We start from the raw sequence: 15,774 nt of genomic DNA, 5'->3' as shown, positions 1-15,774 counted from the left end.
GACAAGGACTTAAGTTGATCAAAAGTGACAGTAAAGACATTTATAATGTTACAAAAAAATTCTATTTGAAATAAACGCTGCTCTTTTGAACTATTTATTGAAGAATCCTGAAAAAAAAGTATCATAGTTTCCAAGTGATTTCTGAGAAACGCTGTTGAAAATGGATCGGACCTAGCGTGCCTGTGTTGCATATCGTGTTTGATGAATTTGGGGGCGGGGCTATCAAGGGGTGTGATCCTTTTGGGTAGGGGCGTGTTTGTTTTGGTGATTTCAAATATCAACAGCGTTTTTCAGAAATTGCTTACTGCACCTTTAAGCAGCACAACTGTTTCCTACATTATAGTAATAGATGTTTCTTGAGCACCAAATCAGCATATTAGAATGATTTCTGAAGGATCACGTGACACTGAAGACTGAAATTTCCACTTTGCCATCACAGAAATAAATGACATTTTAAATATATTAAAATAAAAAAAGTTATTTATAATATTAAATAATGATATTTATAATAATTAATATTTATACTTTAAAAAAACATCATTTTCTTTTTTTTTACTGATCCCAATTTTTTTTTAATGGTAGTGTACATGTATTTTTGTTAGTTTTGATTGTTAACATATGTGCTTCGATTAAAGTGGCAACATAGTAAAACCCTTTTGCCAGAAGTTGCTTCTTTTGGGTAGGGGAAATATAAATTGAATTGTAGCACAATTCACACTGTTTTTTTTTAGCGGCTTGCACCATGTATGCTGCGTTTTAAAGATGGCCTGTCAAGTTAAAATTAAACTCAAGACCCCCCAGGTTTTGCTCCTTTTAATTGCACTTCTTCCAGCTATTTTTGAACACAAGAACATATCCAATGTAAACTAAAGGGTACTGTGACAAAACCCTACATCTCTATACTACTACTGTTTTTGGCTTGGTTGGATCAGTATAAAGTCATTGGTTCAATCATTGGTATTGTGGAACTGCGTTTTCAAAAGAGTGGTTAATCGACTTTTAATTTATGACTAGTTGAGTAGTTTAAACTATATTTTAAATTATTTAGCAACTTTGGAAGCTACAGTTTAAAGTACCCCCCCCCCCCCCCCCAACACTTGTTTCCAGATGTTATATTAAATGTATCAACATTCTTAGTCAGAAGACCAATGATAAACATCAGAGCAGAACAATTCTTTCACCCCACTGCAGATCTATGGATCCCTCTTTGCCCCAAGCGTAACCATCTGTGCCTAAGCTCTTTGTTTCTGCTCATATCAGACTTCCATCAAAAATATGCTTTGTTCTTCAGGTGGACAGAGTGATACTGAATCTATGTATGAATGAGGCAACATAAGCTCATATTAAACCTCTCACACACACCTGGAGTGCATTTCAGCAACCACAAAGCCACAGCTATGTTGGTGAGCGAGAACAATAGGTTAGTTAGTAATGACATCAAAGAGGGAGAAGAGCTGCTTTATGTGACCTGATGGTCAGGTGGACATGCTATCCGTTTACAATTCTACGCTCTTAAGTTTTCAAAAATATAAGAACCATTTTGGGTCCCCAAAGAACCTTTCAGTAAACAGTTCCATTTTGTCCCAGTGTGAAAAATATTTGAATAATCTGAAGAACCTTTTTCCACTTTTTGTCCAATGGAAAGGTTCCATGGATGTTAAAGGTTCTGTATGAAACCATAGATGCCAATAAATAACTGTTATTTTTAATGTCTTCAGAATATCATGCTGTGGGCATTTCTTCAAGTACCTTTTTGGTCATTTATTTTAATCACATTCTAATTGTGTGTTTTATAGGGAGCTGAGCAGGAACAGGTTGCGGTTGATCGAGGGACTCACCTTCCAAGGTTTGAGCAGTTTAGAAGTTCTCAAGCTTCAGAGAAACAACATCAGCAAGCTGACGGATGGGGCGTTCTGGGGTCTGGCCCGGATGAGGGTTCTGTGAGTCCGAATCTTGTTACAAATACATGAATATTAATAGTTGTCACAATAGACCATTGATAGTACGTTTATATTTTTTAACTTTGACATTTCCAACCAAAGTGACCTGCAATAAAATATACATCTACTATACAGAGTATTGAATCTCTTTGCATCATACAGTTATTATATTGTGTGCATTTGTCATCTGTAGGCACCTGGACTATAACAATCTGCGGGAGGTGAACAGCGGCTCTCTGTACGGTCTGGAGTCGCTGCTGCAGCTCTACCTCTCCAACAACTCCATCTCTTACTTTAACCCTGAGGGATGGGGCTTTTGTGAGAGACTCCGAGAACTGTGAGATATCTCTCATTTCCTCTACTACTCGTTCTTCTTCAGTATCTAAAAAAAAAAAAACTTAAATCAACAAATGTAACTAAAAATAATAAATAAATAAAATATATTTTGTCTTGTTTTAAAGAATAATACAGTTTTATTTAACTTATTTATTACATTTATATATATTTATTTAAAATAATAAGAATCATATAATTCATTATTGTAACTTTTCATGGTTTAAGATAGCTGATAGCGCAGACAAATGTGTGCATCTCATGTAGAGTTTTTCTACAATGTTGCTTGACGAATGCTAGAATGACATTTATGATTTAGAATCTATAAAAATCTGCTCTTTTTAAGATGCTTTTCAGATATTTGTACATAAATGCACTACCATTCAAGGTTTGGGGTTGGTACGATTAAAAAAAATATATTTTTGAAAGAAGTCTCTTATGCTCAATGCTGCGTTTATTTGATCAAAAATACAGTAAAAACAGTATTGTGAAATATTATTACAATTTAAAATGACTGTTTTCTATTTTAATATATTGTAATTTGTCACATGATCCTTCAAAAATCATTCTAATATGCTGATTTGGTCTTCAAATAACATTTTTTTTATTATCAATGTTGATAATTGAAAACATTATACTTTTTTTTTTTTTTTTCAGGATTCTTTAATGAATAGAAAATTCAAACAGCATTTATTTGAGATTGAAATCTTTTGTAACATTGTAAATGTCTTTACCTTCACTTTTGATCAGATTAATGCATCCTTGCTGAATAAATGTATTAATTTCTTGAAACAAAATCTAACTTACCCCAAACTTTTGAACGGTAGTGTATATAACAAAATATAATCTACAAGAGGATTATTGTTCAAATTTGACGCCTGGTAAAAAAAAAATGTAATCGCACAATCTTTACATTACACGGAAGCATTTGTCCGCAGTATCACCTACTGCACTAAACGCACAGCACTCCTCATCTTGCTGTAGATAAGCTCTGTTTATCCCCTAATGATGCACGGGATTGCCAGCGCTTAGGAGCTCAGCACCGTTTTCACTCATCTCTCCTGATGCTAGTTAAAGAAAACAGCGTAATCCTCCACATATACGTCTGCCAAGTGTTACACAGAGATCTGTACCTGAGTGAAAGTGATCTTATCTGGGTGAATGTGTGTATACACTACGCAGTCCTGTCAAGCGTATTGTGCGATATCTTCCTCTAGCTAACCCTCTTGTCCGTTGTGGGGGTAACAAGGCTTTATTGGTAGGGCATGTTGACTGTGGTATCAGCTGAGTGGTCCGCCATGATTCGGCAGATAGGTTTATGACATGGCTGTTATTGCATCGTGGACAAGACTGCCTGATGAGACATCAACCTTCTGTGATAAACACTGAAAAAGCTAATCGAGGATACCACAATATGGACATGCAAAAGTTGAACGCAGTTCTTGTTTGTTTTTCCATTTTTTTCAGGAACTTGTCCTATAATAACCTGACGAAGCTGTCTGAGGGTAGTTTTGCCAAGCTGGTGAATTTGAACTCGCTGCGTTTGGGACACAATTCCATCATTCACATCACGGAGGGAGCGTTCAGAGGCCTTAGTTCCCTACGTACGCTGTAAGTGTTCTCACCCTGTGAGGAAACCTCTGGGATCCTGAACTGAGACTAATCCTGCATGTGAAAAACACTTGACTTGATGGTGTCAAAGCTGTGGCACAGTGGTTTGGAAGTCTACATGCCAACCATTATGCCACTGCTCTGTCACCCTGAGTCACGGTTCTCATATGGGGGAAGCAGGTTCAAGTCCGTTCTGCCCTGATCATATTCCTCTTTTTTACTACCCAGTAATTTAAGTCTTTAAATAAAAAATGGTATGGTAAAATGAATGGTAACAAACACAGAAAATAAAAATGACAAAATAGTAAAGAAAAACAGATAAAATATAATAAAAAAAAGTACAAATATACATAGAAATAAGAGTCCTGCCTGTCAAAAAATGATTTAAAAAAATGCCTATGTATGCACTTGTGTCAGTAACACACCTTCCCCATTGAAATCAATCGTTCTAGACAGTGTTTCCCTTCATGAAATGGTTACACAAAACAGTCTTAGTTTTTAAATGAATTAAACCTGTGGCAGAAAAACGTGTTGATTGATTTAGTGGCATTTGCTAAAGTAGCCGTTAGCCATTAAGTCTGGTGAGAAAACTTTCTGGTTTCTTTTCCTCTTTGTTTCCTTGTTGGTTCCCACCAAAGTTGGATGCACATGTGCACCCTGCTCAAGGCCTCCTAGTTGAGGCAACCTCTTTTTTTTCCCCCTGCACAGTGAAAGGCATTATGGGAGACCAACTCTCCGGCCTGACTTCTATAGACACACAAAGTCTCAACCGCCACTTCATGCCCCCCTCTTTCGGTGTCTCAAAAGAGAAAAGAGAGAAGAATTCTGTCTTTACTTTCTTAGTTGAAGGCTTTTTCACAGTAGGGTGACAAGCCAAGGCACAACACGGCCCTCAGCGCTGCTGGCAGTGGGCAGAGTGTGGGGGGAAGGGGCCTGTGAAGTGCGATTGTGAGGGCCTCTGTTTTCTTTTGTTCCGTCCTTCCTTTATGTCTTACTTGCTTGATTTCCTTTATATCGTTCTCTCTCTCTCTCTCTCTCTCTCTCTCTCTCCCTCACTCGCTCTCTGAGCCAGTTCTAATCTAATCATGGCCTTAGTGCCTTGCTTGGGCTCCCGTTGAAAAGAAGCAGGGGAGGTTTTAATTGGTGCGCGCTTCTGGCCGGGCGAGAGAAGGCCTGGTCGGGTGTGAGAGACCAGAACCGGACCGTCTTTGAGCCGAGGTGGTGGGGGTCAGGCCTGGGGGCCTCCGCCCTTACTGTCATTAACAAGCCAGGGTCCATTCACAAGCAGCCAGCCAGAAAGAATAGGAAATTGGCAGCCGAGCCCAGGCATGGAGGGAAAGTAACAGAAAGAGCCAAGGGGGCGGTTGTCAGCCTGGAGGGAACTGGCTCAATTCCTTCACCCTCTCACCTCAAAAAGACATTTATTATTTTTCAGCGACAACAATCTTTTTTTAATAGCATAGAAACACAGGGACCCCTTACAAAAATGGCATCAGATGGTAATTCCCTGGTATTATGAGATGATTACTATTCATAAACAGTAGTACTTCAAAGAATACCATTAAAAGTCCGCCAAAACATTGTAAAGGTGCGATCACCAGTGTAGCAATTTATGAAGCACAGCTCACACAGAATTCCCTTTCAAACCAAGCAACTCTCTGTTGGTCAGTGTGGCGCATTTGCAAATTTACAATACAAAATCATACTCCCTCACGTGACATTCCCGATTGGATTCCTATTGAAATGACTGGATTTCACCCACGAAAATTCACAGAACAACAGTAAATGTGACCTCACCTTATACCATCTAAAGCCCAAAGTATACATGAGTTTTGATGCGAATGCTTGGCGTATGCGTATAGCCAAGCGCACAGCCTTTCAAATATACTTCATTTGAGAGCGTGCGCGAACACATGCGCACTAGAAAGTTTCATTCTTGTTAAGTGTCTGCGATGTGAGAATCTCTTTATCCCCTCATACAAACAGCCATCTATTGTTTGTAGTAGTTGCATGCAAAAACTGTATGCTTTGGGCTTTAAGTCCCAAGTTTCAGTGAAAAATGTGTTCAAAAGCATGATTATTTAAATTAGAGGAACAGGCCAGCCACATCCGTCATGTTTAGAGATTTTCATCAGAAAGTTAGGTCTTGTAGGCAGGCCGCTGGCTCTGTCCAGGCTTGTTTGAGATTCGTCTGAAGCTGTTTTATGCGTATGCCCATGTGCCTTTACCTGCCAACATGGTTGGTGCGGTGACTGATTCAAACGGCTGTCAGAGTGAGTATATGTGTGCAACTGAGTGAAAGAGTTGTGTTTGTGCAAGACGCTTTCAGCTGTCATGCATTATTCATGCATTGGCCTGTGCGTTGCTGCGCTCCTTAATGTCACAATTCACAAAGAAAAGAATGTGCTTGGTTGGCAGAGGGAAAGAGAGGGAGAGAAAGCAAGAAAGAGAGTGTTGTTGGACGTTCTTGTTTTTAACCAGGTGTCCAGGGCAGCTTGTGCCACTGCTGAACATCTGTCAGCGGTTTATGGACGAGGAATTGACCCTCTGCTAAGCACCGCCTTAAAAACATTACTGACCAATCCTACCTCATTTTGTTCTACAGAAATGATTGAAAAAAAAAATGCTCAAACACTCATTAAATGTTATTTTGTATACATTTGTAAAAAATAAAATGTATGTATTAACATTTAAAATAAATGTAAAATGCATTTATATATGTACATTTTTATTCCATAAAATTTCATTCCAGCTCACAAAAGAATATTTTCCAAAAAATATATATTTATTTATCCAATTTATGTACATATTTAATAAAAAATCACTGTTCATGGAAGTTTCCAGTACATTTCGGGGAAGATCTAAACTTAATCGGTAGCAACCAAGGTGGGCGGAGCTTAACAAATGTAAATTGTTCCATATTCTCTGTCTCTCTTTCCTAATCTCTTCTTTTTTCTCTCTGCAGGGAGTTGGATCACAATGACATCTCTGGCACTATAGAGGACACCAATGGGGCCTTCACTGGCCTCGAAAACCTCAACAAGATGTGAGTGTTATGCTCTTTCCTTTCCCTCTGCACTTACATTTTTGGACATTCTTAAACCAGTTGCAACTATGACAATTGAAATCCCTAATATCCTGTTCCACAATAAACATCAAATTGCATAGTACAAAATCAGGCCACACTTTTCCAAGAAAATCTCATGTTTATTGACTCAAAAAGAAGAGGAAGCGCAGGTAACCTCAACCCGCATCTTGCACGAGGCTCATATTTGATGCAGTGCAGATTTGGGAAGGGAAGTCTTAGTGGTGGAGGTCATTTGAGTTTGAGTACTGGAGCGAACGCTATTCATCATTGACCGATAGGAGATGAGCTCTTGGCTTTGCTGTTGTGATGGAATCAGCGAGGGCATAAAAAGGGAGGCAGGCGGAGGAGGGGGTGTGCTCGCACACATCAAACGCACCGATCTGCGCCTTTTGTTATGGGAGCGGAGGTTCGCAAATCTGCGGAAGCCGCCTGTTGATGCACATCCCTCGCCAAATCCTGACAGCCACCCTGCCAGAAACCCTATTCACCCAGCCTGGGAATATGCGAGTGAGAATTAGAGATCGATGCGCGCAAAAGTCGTTTCCATTGTTTTCTTACCACAAGACAGGGTTCTATAGTAAATGCCAATACCATTTCAATAGTAAATGAGATAGTAGATTTTAGGTAAAATTTTGACGTTTTCTTTGATAATTTTCTTGTGAATCATTTGTACGCTCCAAATATTCGCACACAGATTCCGTGTGTGACCCTGCCCATGATGTCAGCGGATCCAGTTAGCATCTATTTCAATGGTTTCTATTTGGAATACTAGAGCTTTTGAATGATAGGGTTGGTAAGGAATCCCAGGACTCGAGGCTGCCCAGAGGATGACCTGCAGATGGGTGGTTGCTTCAGGAATGGTGGGGGGGCCTGAGGAGATGAGTGGAGGTGATGTCTTAGTCTTTCAGGAGATGACAGATGCTGTCGCACACACACAGACCATCAGGCCGCTGACAGACACGGCAGAGGCTGGGTTTTCTGGGCACATATTTAATAAACTAGGCGACTCATGAAATTTTACTATAGCCGTGAGATTTTATTTAAAAACTCGACAATTTGACAATTAAATGAATGCTTTATTTAATAAAGAGCCATTTTTGAGTGGCTCTTTAATATGATTAAAAAAATCACATTTATAATGACATAATTTCTTAGTTTTATAAAGTATAAAAATGTACATTCCTTTATATTATTTGGTAACACTTTATAATGTTTAATTTGTTCATATTAGTTAACTATGTTAGTTAACATGCACTAACAATGAATAATACTTCTAAAGCATTTCTTAATCTTAGTTAATCTTAATTTCAACATTTACTAATACATTTTTTTTTAAATAAAAAATTGTATCTGTTATTATTTAATGGACCTGAGCTAATATAGCCTAACAGTGAACAGTTGCATTTTTATTAACTATGAATAAATATTGTAACAAATTTATTGCACGTTGATAGTTACAATAGTTAATGCATTAACTAATGGGACCTTATTGTAAAGCATTTACACCCTTTTTTTTTTGGTATCCATCAATATTAATTTTGCATGTTCCTATTATATAAATTTCCCCTATTTTTACATTTAGAATTTCTTTGCTGTCATTGTTGATGTTTATAATCGCTTATAATTTAATAACAATTGTAATCTTTAGCAAATCTCAAAATCAATTTGAAAAATCTACTGGTCTAACGAATCTAACATTACTAGTTTATTTTTTACTTTTTATTTATTTTTAATCTCAGATAAAATATAGATTTTTTAAAAAAAGAAGCTTTTTATAGATTCATATAGATTTTTAACTTGGGTCATTTATTGGTTATCAGCCATAACATGAAAATAATGATCAGACTATCATTATCAGCCGGAATTTTAATATCGGTGCATCTGCTGTGAAGGTCATGTTTATCACAGCAAGCAACAGCCCTAGACACGTCTCAAGATTGTGAGCCAATATCCGCCCATCCAAGGTCAGGAAGATCATCCCCTGATTGAAACGACAACATTGTCAGGTGTCAAATCTGGTTTATATGAGGAGGTGCTGGCTTTCACGGTGCTGACTGAGGAGTCTCGAGCCCTCTTGGACAGGAAGTGCACTGATCAGGGGCTTGATTTTGGTCCAACATGCTTAAGAATGGAAATCGTGTCATCTGGGTTGGGGGTTACATCCCCGAAGGAGCCCGTTCCTCTTCGCCGTCCCGCGGTGCGTGTGTGTACGGCTGCTTTTGAAGAGCGAGCAGGATTAGCCCCTACAAGGGGTTTGAACCATAGCCTTGACAAGGCCACTTTTATTACTTTACAAGCCGTGTCGTCCTCCAACCACTGAAGCTCGTTTTCATGTGACCTCGAGCTCTGGGCTCCACCTTGTCATCGCTATTAAATTCTAATAAAGATAAAAGTACGCTTTGAAGAGCTGCGCCGGGCCCCGATTCCTCGCCCTCCTCCTAATCTCTACACAGTTCGGATTTCCAATCCCACAATCCCCCTCTCTTATCAGATTCAGCCCAACTAATTGCGCACTCTCTTTCTCTCTCTCTTTCTCTCTTCCCACTCGTTTATCTCACCCTGCGTGTCTGGAAACGGCAGGACTCTGTTTGGAAACAAGATCAAGTCGGTGGCCAAGAAAGCCTTCTCGGGCCTGGAGGCTCTGGAGCACCTGTGAGTATCCCACAATGCTGTTCTGCTCTTACTGCCAAAAGTAAATGCTTAAGAGGGCTGCAAGCAATTTAATAGTGTCTTTGTAAAAGGAGAGGACGGGGTGGTTTGCAAGGCCAGCTGGTCTTGTCTCGTTAGAGCCAGCTTTAACTTGCACAGGAACACCGTTATGGAGCATATGGTCAGTTTCGTAGAAGAAATGGAATTTTTAAGCATTTCTGCAGACGCTGTAACTCCACATCTGATATTAGGGTCTTTCCACCTTGTTCCGAGTTATCCCGTATAAAAATAGGCTACAGATTTGCATGCGAGTGCAGCAGCTGTATGTGAACATTCCCATGTCCTCTTTTCGTCACGCCTGAGGGCTGTCTAATCTCTCAACAGGAACTTGGGGGAAAATGCCATCCGCTCCATCCAACCCGAGGCATTCAGTAAGATGAAGAACCTGCGTTACCTGTGAGTCCCATTAAACACGCGCTGCTTTTCACACGCACAACCACTCATCACACGTTAGAATGTTTGGCTGACAGTTAACAGTCAAATTATTGCGCTTAATACACATGCATGCACATACAAGTCATGATGAAATGTTTAGTTTCCTTTTAAGGAAATCATAGAATGCCATCACCAATGACAATTTAAATTTAAAATATTTATTTTAAGTCCACTTTACATTTTGTTTTAAAGACATTTTTATTAAGTGACAGTAAAACATCAAATAATCCAGAAAAAATTGATCAGTTTCCACAAAAATATTAATCAGCACAACTGTTTTCAACATTAAATGGATAGTTCACTTTGAAATTAAATTTTGGTATGTTTTAGCTTACCTGAAGGGCATCCATGATGTAGGTGTCTTTTTTTCCGCAGTTGTTTCAATTTTGATATTTTTAGGTCAAACCGTTCTTGTCTGACAGTCATATCATGCAGGTCTATGGTCACGGTCTCAAAGAGCATGCACAGAGTCCAAATTAAAACAATTCCCCATCGTCCAAATTAAACAATTCCCCATCGTAAGTACACATTGATGGCCTAAGACACGAAACGAGCGGTTTGTGTGAGAAAACGAACAGTATTTATATCGTTTTTACCTCTTATAATACAACCACGTCCAAGTGATCTGAGGGCGCGGGCGCTTCCTGCTGTGTGACGTGTACGCAGACTGGTGCATAGAAATATATACACTAGATGTCGCATTAAAGACATTCGTTCCAATGAACTGCGTAGCCAAGGCGACATCTAGTGTATATATCTATGCACCAGTCTGCACACCAGGATGCGCTCGCCCCCTAAAAATGACATTTTAAGATATATTGAAATGGAAAACCGTTTATTTCCATTGTAATAATATTTCACAATATTACTGTATTTTTGAACAAATAAAATGCAGCCTTTGTGACTTCAAAAAATCTTACCCACCCAAACCTTTGAACAGAATATTGTTTTTGAAATACCGTTCTTAAACGTCTTTCAGTCTGAAATTTTTAATAACTTTATTTATACATATATTTTTTCAAATATTTGACATTATGCTTATATTAAATTAGCCATTTTTTTGGATGCTACTATGTGACGACGTGAAAGTGCACAATAATTCAATTCTGTCAAATCATCTCCATCAGGCTGAGGCTCTTTCTTTCGTTCCCTCTTTCTGCAGTGATATTCAGAGTGATAGTTTTCTGTGCGACTGCCAGCTGGACTGGTTTCCGGAGTGGCTGGTAACACGAGGGCTGCAGCCTGGCGTTCAGGCCACATGTGCCCACCCAGAGAACTTGAAGGGCACCAGCATCTACCAAGCTCCACCACAGAGCTTTGTTTGTCGTAAGCAGTGCTATATCCTACATCCATAGTCTATGACAAACAAACAAGTCACAAAAAAGAAAAAACTTCATCTTGAGATGTGTTAAAATGTGTCTATGCATTGACTTCCTTCCAGATGATCTTCCCAAACCCAAGATCACAGTCCACCCTGTGACCACGGCAGCAGTATTGGGCAAAGATGTGCGTCTGACCTGCACGGCTGCCAGCAGCAGCAGCTCACCCATGACCTTCACCTGGCGGAAGGACCAGGAGACGCTACGCCAAGCTGAGGTGGAGAACTTCGCCCATGTGCGGGCCAGTGACGGAGGGGTGATGGAGTACACCACTATCCTCCACCTCCGGCACGTCACCTTCAACCACGAGGGCCGCTACCAGTGCATCATCAGTAACCACTTCGGCTCTTCCTACTCTAACAAGGCCCGCGTCACTGTAAACGGTACATTTAACACACCTAAACTACATAGCTGTACTTTTTAATTTTAACCATCAGTCATACCATTTGCACAAAATACCCATCATGCAATTGTCAAACAAATAATTGCTTTTTAAATGTCAGTGTATGCTTAATACACAATAGTCACAATACTATTCATTAACTTTTGAACTTTACAAAAAATGTAATATATCATCTCTTTAAAGGCTTGAAATATGTGTTTAATTATACATATATACATTTTTTTTTTTAATATATTTTTATAAATATTTTTGGGTCTAGTTTAGTTCAGTTTCATTTGTAATAATGGATTTTTCCAAACCCTGGATATTATATATTATTTTAGTAATATATTATGAATTAAAGTTGCTGTTGAAATATATATTTATATAATGTACATAATATTTACGTAATATTATACATACTTGTACATTAGGGCTGTCAAGCGATTAATCGCATCCAAAATAAAAGTTTGTGTTTACATAATATATGTGTGTGTATGGAGTATAATTATTTTCTATATATAAATACACACACATGCATATATATTTAAGAAAGATGTGTTATTTATATATAAAATATTTATATATAATATAAATTATATATAATATAAATATATATACACAGTATATACATGCAAATATTTCTTAAATATATACATGCATGTGTGTGTATTTATATATAGAAAATAATTATACACCGTACACACACATATATTATGTAAAAACAAACTTTTATTTTGGATGCGATTAATCGTTTGACAGCCCTATTATACATATAATATTATATATTATGTTTATATAATTTAGCATTTAAATATTTATATAATATACATGCTTATACATATCTAATATAATCATGTTTATATATTTAAACAGTACTTTATACATACATTTATCATTTTAAGTCTGAAATTCTTCAGTTTTAAAGGCAATTTTAAGTAATTCTTTCAACGCACAAATCACACCAGTTCCCCTCATGCACCATTTCCTCAGAGCTTTTCTTTCAGTGAAAGCATAGTTTGAATTGTACCAGCAAAATTGGGTTTGAACATTCAGACCAAACTGTGCCGCTAGAATTCGGGAACTTTTTAGCTTCTCTGCTGCTAGCGGTACACTTGGATTACATGCCTTGTCAGTTGGAGCAACAGATGCAAATTGATTGTCCTGAGGCATTTTTTGGTTTCATGCCCGTCCAAATCAAGCCATTTCCCATCACCAATTGAGTTAGTCACAGCTATGAATGCTGGGCTTGTTTGGTGCTGATGCAGCAACATTATGTGAATAATCCTTGCTAGGGCTAATTTCCCTTTGCTTTTCTATGCGCACAGTGCTGCCTTCATTCGTCAAGACCCCACGCGACATCACGATCCGCACGGGCACGAAGGCGCGGTTGGAGTGCGCGGCCGAAGGGCATCCGACTCCCCAGGTGGCGTGGCAGAAAGATGGCGGCACGGATTTCCCCGCCGCCCGAGAGCGCCGCATGCGTGTGATGCCTGATGATGATGTCTTCTTCATCATGGACGTGAAGCCTGAGGATATGGGAGTGTACAGCTGCACGGCCAAAAACACGGCGGGCATGATCTCCGCCAATGTCACTCTAACAGTGCTAGGTAAGGTCATTTTTGTGATATTTACATTATGGAATTCAGATTTGTTTATTAAGCTGTTGGAGTTTTGCTAACCGCTGCTTAGTTCTATGTAGGAATGTTTTATTTCTTTCCCCGTCTGAAGCAGCTGGGCTTTATGTGCTGGTTGAAGGTGAAAGGTCAGGAAAGAGGTCACAGGCAGTAGAGGAAGTGCTGAGGGCTCTCATAGTGGTATTTTTGAGTGTTTCTGAGCTCTCGACTGAGTAATTGCTAGGCAGAAACAGTCAAGTACTCATTTTACTGTGGACATTATGTGGTATAATCGTTTTTGATTCACTAAAAAGAATTGACTCGAGAGTCAATCGTTTCATGAATTAGATTACATACTGCTCGCACTGGAAAGTCATTCATTTGGAAATAAGACTACACTGGTGATGTATGTCTTTGATTCACTAAAAAGCACAAGTTCATAAGAGTCATTTGTTCAGGAATTTGAATACACTTGGTCACACATGCTTTTCCTTCTCTAAAACGAATCAGTTCACTGACTACAGTAATCAGACTACAGTGGTCCCACTGTATATTTTTGATTCATTACTCATTCATTCATTTATTAATTCATCCAGGAATTGGACAATGCTGATTCTGCTTTGTTTTTTGCTCACTGAAAAGAAGCAGTTCATATGAATCATTTGTTCAGAAATCAGTCTAGAGTGGGTCCTGCTGTATTATTGATTCATAAAAAAAGAACTAAGTCATTTGTTCAGAAATCAGACTTTTTTTAAATATGGAACTGACATCCATAATGTAAGATTTAAAATGTACATTTTCCAAAAAGACTTATCTTGTACCATAAGGAGAATTTTTTTTGTCCAGTATAATTACGATTCGCAGCTGTGACATGAACTAAACCCCAATGTCGAGCCATTTAAGGAATTTTAAGTACTTGGGCAAATTTACTCATGTCCGTATGTAATTCAATAACTATTCCCCGTAATCTTCCTGCAGAGACCCCTCATCTGGCACAGGAAATGGAGGATAGAAATGTGGTGGTGGGCGAAACTGTTGCGCTGCAGTGCAAGGCTTTAGGCAGCCCACCTCCTCGCATCACCTGGCTAAAGGGGGAGGAGCCTCTTCGTCCCAGCGACCGTCACCACTTCACTCCAGGGAATCAGCTCTTGGTGATCGGCACCACCACCTTTGAGGACGCAGGACGCTACACGTGTGTCATGTCCAACACCCTCGGCACAGAGCGAGCTCACTGCCAGCTCAGTGTTTACCAGCGATACGAGGACTGCGCGCCTTTTACAAGCCCCAGCACGGTTACTGTTGGAATCATTGTCATAGCTGTGGTGACCAGCATTGTGGTGACATCACTAGTTTGGGTGTGTATTATCTACCAGACGAGGAAGAAGAGCGAGGAGTGCAGTGTAAACACAGGTGCGTATATTCACATAGATTTGGCTCAGAATGTTTTTGTTTTTACGTCACAAGACTTTTATTTTAAACCTTTACTCTTGCCTTTTACAGACGAGACAATTGTCCCTCCTGATGTCCCCAGTTACCTGTCCTCTCAGGGCACTTTATCAGAGAGACAGGATGTGTGTATACGAGTGGAGTCCAATGGCGGATCTCAACCCAACGGACACATAGAAAACAATGGTACAGTATCTTCTGACCTTTTCCAAGCGAATTTTGAGAGAGAAAAACCTGTGGAATATATTTCAACTATGCAAAATGTGTGTAAATGGAGAGTAACGACAATGGTAATATATTCTACTTGGCAGCTTAAATTATGATCAGTTCAGTCAAAAATATGTAGAACTTTAGGAATGTATTCTTCGGAAATTTGCGAAGCTTTCTGCGGGATTCTATTATTGCAGATTCCGTTTGGGATTCTAGTTTTATGGCTAAAACATACAATCACAGTGTTTACGAAATTCAGAAAGTCACACACATATGAACAGTCATTTAATACAGGATTCCCATGATCACTGAAAACCTGGAAAAATCATGGACATTTTCATGTCTAAAATATTAATGACTAGAAATTTGTCCTTGTGAATGTAGTTTCTATAAAATGAGGGTAGAAAATGTAGTGCGGGGTTGTGAGATGTGGGTGGTGCACTCAAAAATGAATTCGAGCTTGAAGTGGATTATAAGAAAGGGGCGAGGTTTAAGCGATTAAATGATTAAAAAAAAGTGAAAGGTAAAAAAAAAAAATGTATGCATTGATTATTAGTTCACAATAAGATCTATAACGTTCATTTACAAAATAGATGAATTTTTTTTTTAACGTGTCCGTTTAAAT

At 38.8% G+C, this 15,774-nt stretch overlaps 1 protein-coding gene across 1 annotated transcript in view; it reads left to right on the top strand.

The window, feature by feature from the left end:
* lrig1 (leucine-rich repeats and immunoglobulin-like domains 1) overlaps positions 1 to 15,774 on the top strand; it is a 36,819-nt gene that overhangs the window by 18,238 nt on the left and 2,807 nt on the right. Inside the window, exons 6-16 of the mRNA XM_079856580.1 lie at positions 1,797 to 1,940; positions 2,134 to 2,277; positions 3,741 to 3,884; positions 6,850 to 6,930; positions 9,553 to 9,624; positions 10,006 to 10,077; positions 11,279 to 11,442; positions 11,558 to 11,878; positions 13,206 to 13,487; positions 14,472 to 14,903; positions 14,994 to 15,125. Of these exons, the coding sequence (XP_079712706.1) occupies positions 1,797 to 1,940; positions 2,134 to 2,277; positions 3,741 to 3,884; positions 6,850 to 6,930; positions 9,553 to 9,624; positions 10,006 to 10,077; positions 11,279 to 11,442; positions 11,558 to 11,878; positions 13,206 to 13,487; positions 14,472 to 14,903; positions 14,994 to 15,125 (1,988 nt within the window). The remainder of the gene's footprint in view (positions 1 to 1,796; positions 1,941 to 2,133; positions 2,278 to 3,740; positions 3,885 to 6,849; positions 6,931 to 9,552; positions 9,625 to 10,005; positions 10,078 to 11,278; positions 11,443 to 11,557; positions 11,879 to 13,205; positions 13,488 to 14,471; positions 14,904 to 14,993; positions 15,126 to 15,774) is intronic.

This window comes from Squalius cephalus (assembly GCF_949319135.1).
Source record: "Squalius cephalus genome assembly, chromosome: 22".
Classification (NCBI taxonomy): Eukaryota; Metazoa; Chordata; class Actinopteri; order Cypriniformes; family Leuciscidae; genus Squalius; species Squalius cephalus.
Note: the sequence above shows the minus strand (reverse complement) of the source record. Positions and strands in the feature narration are given on the sequence as shown.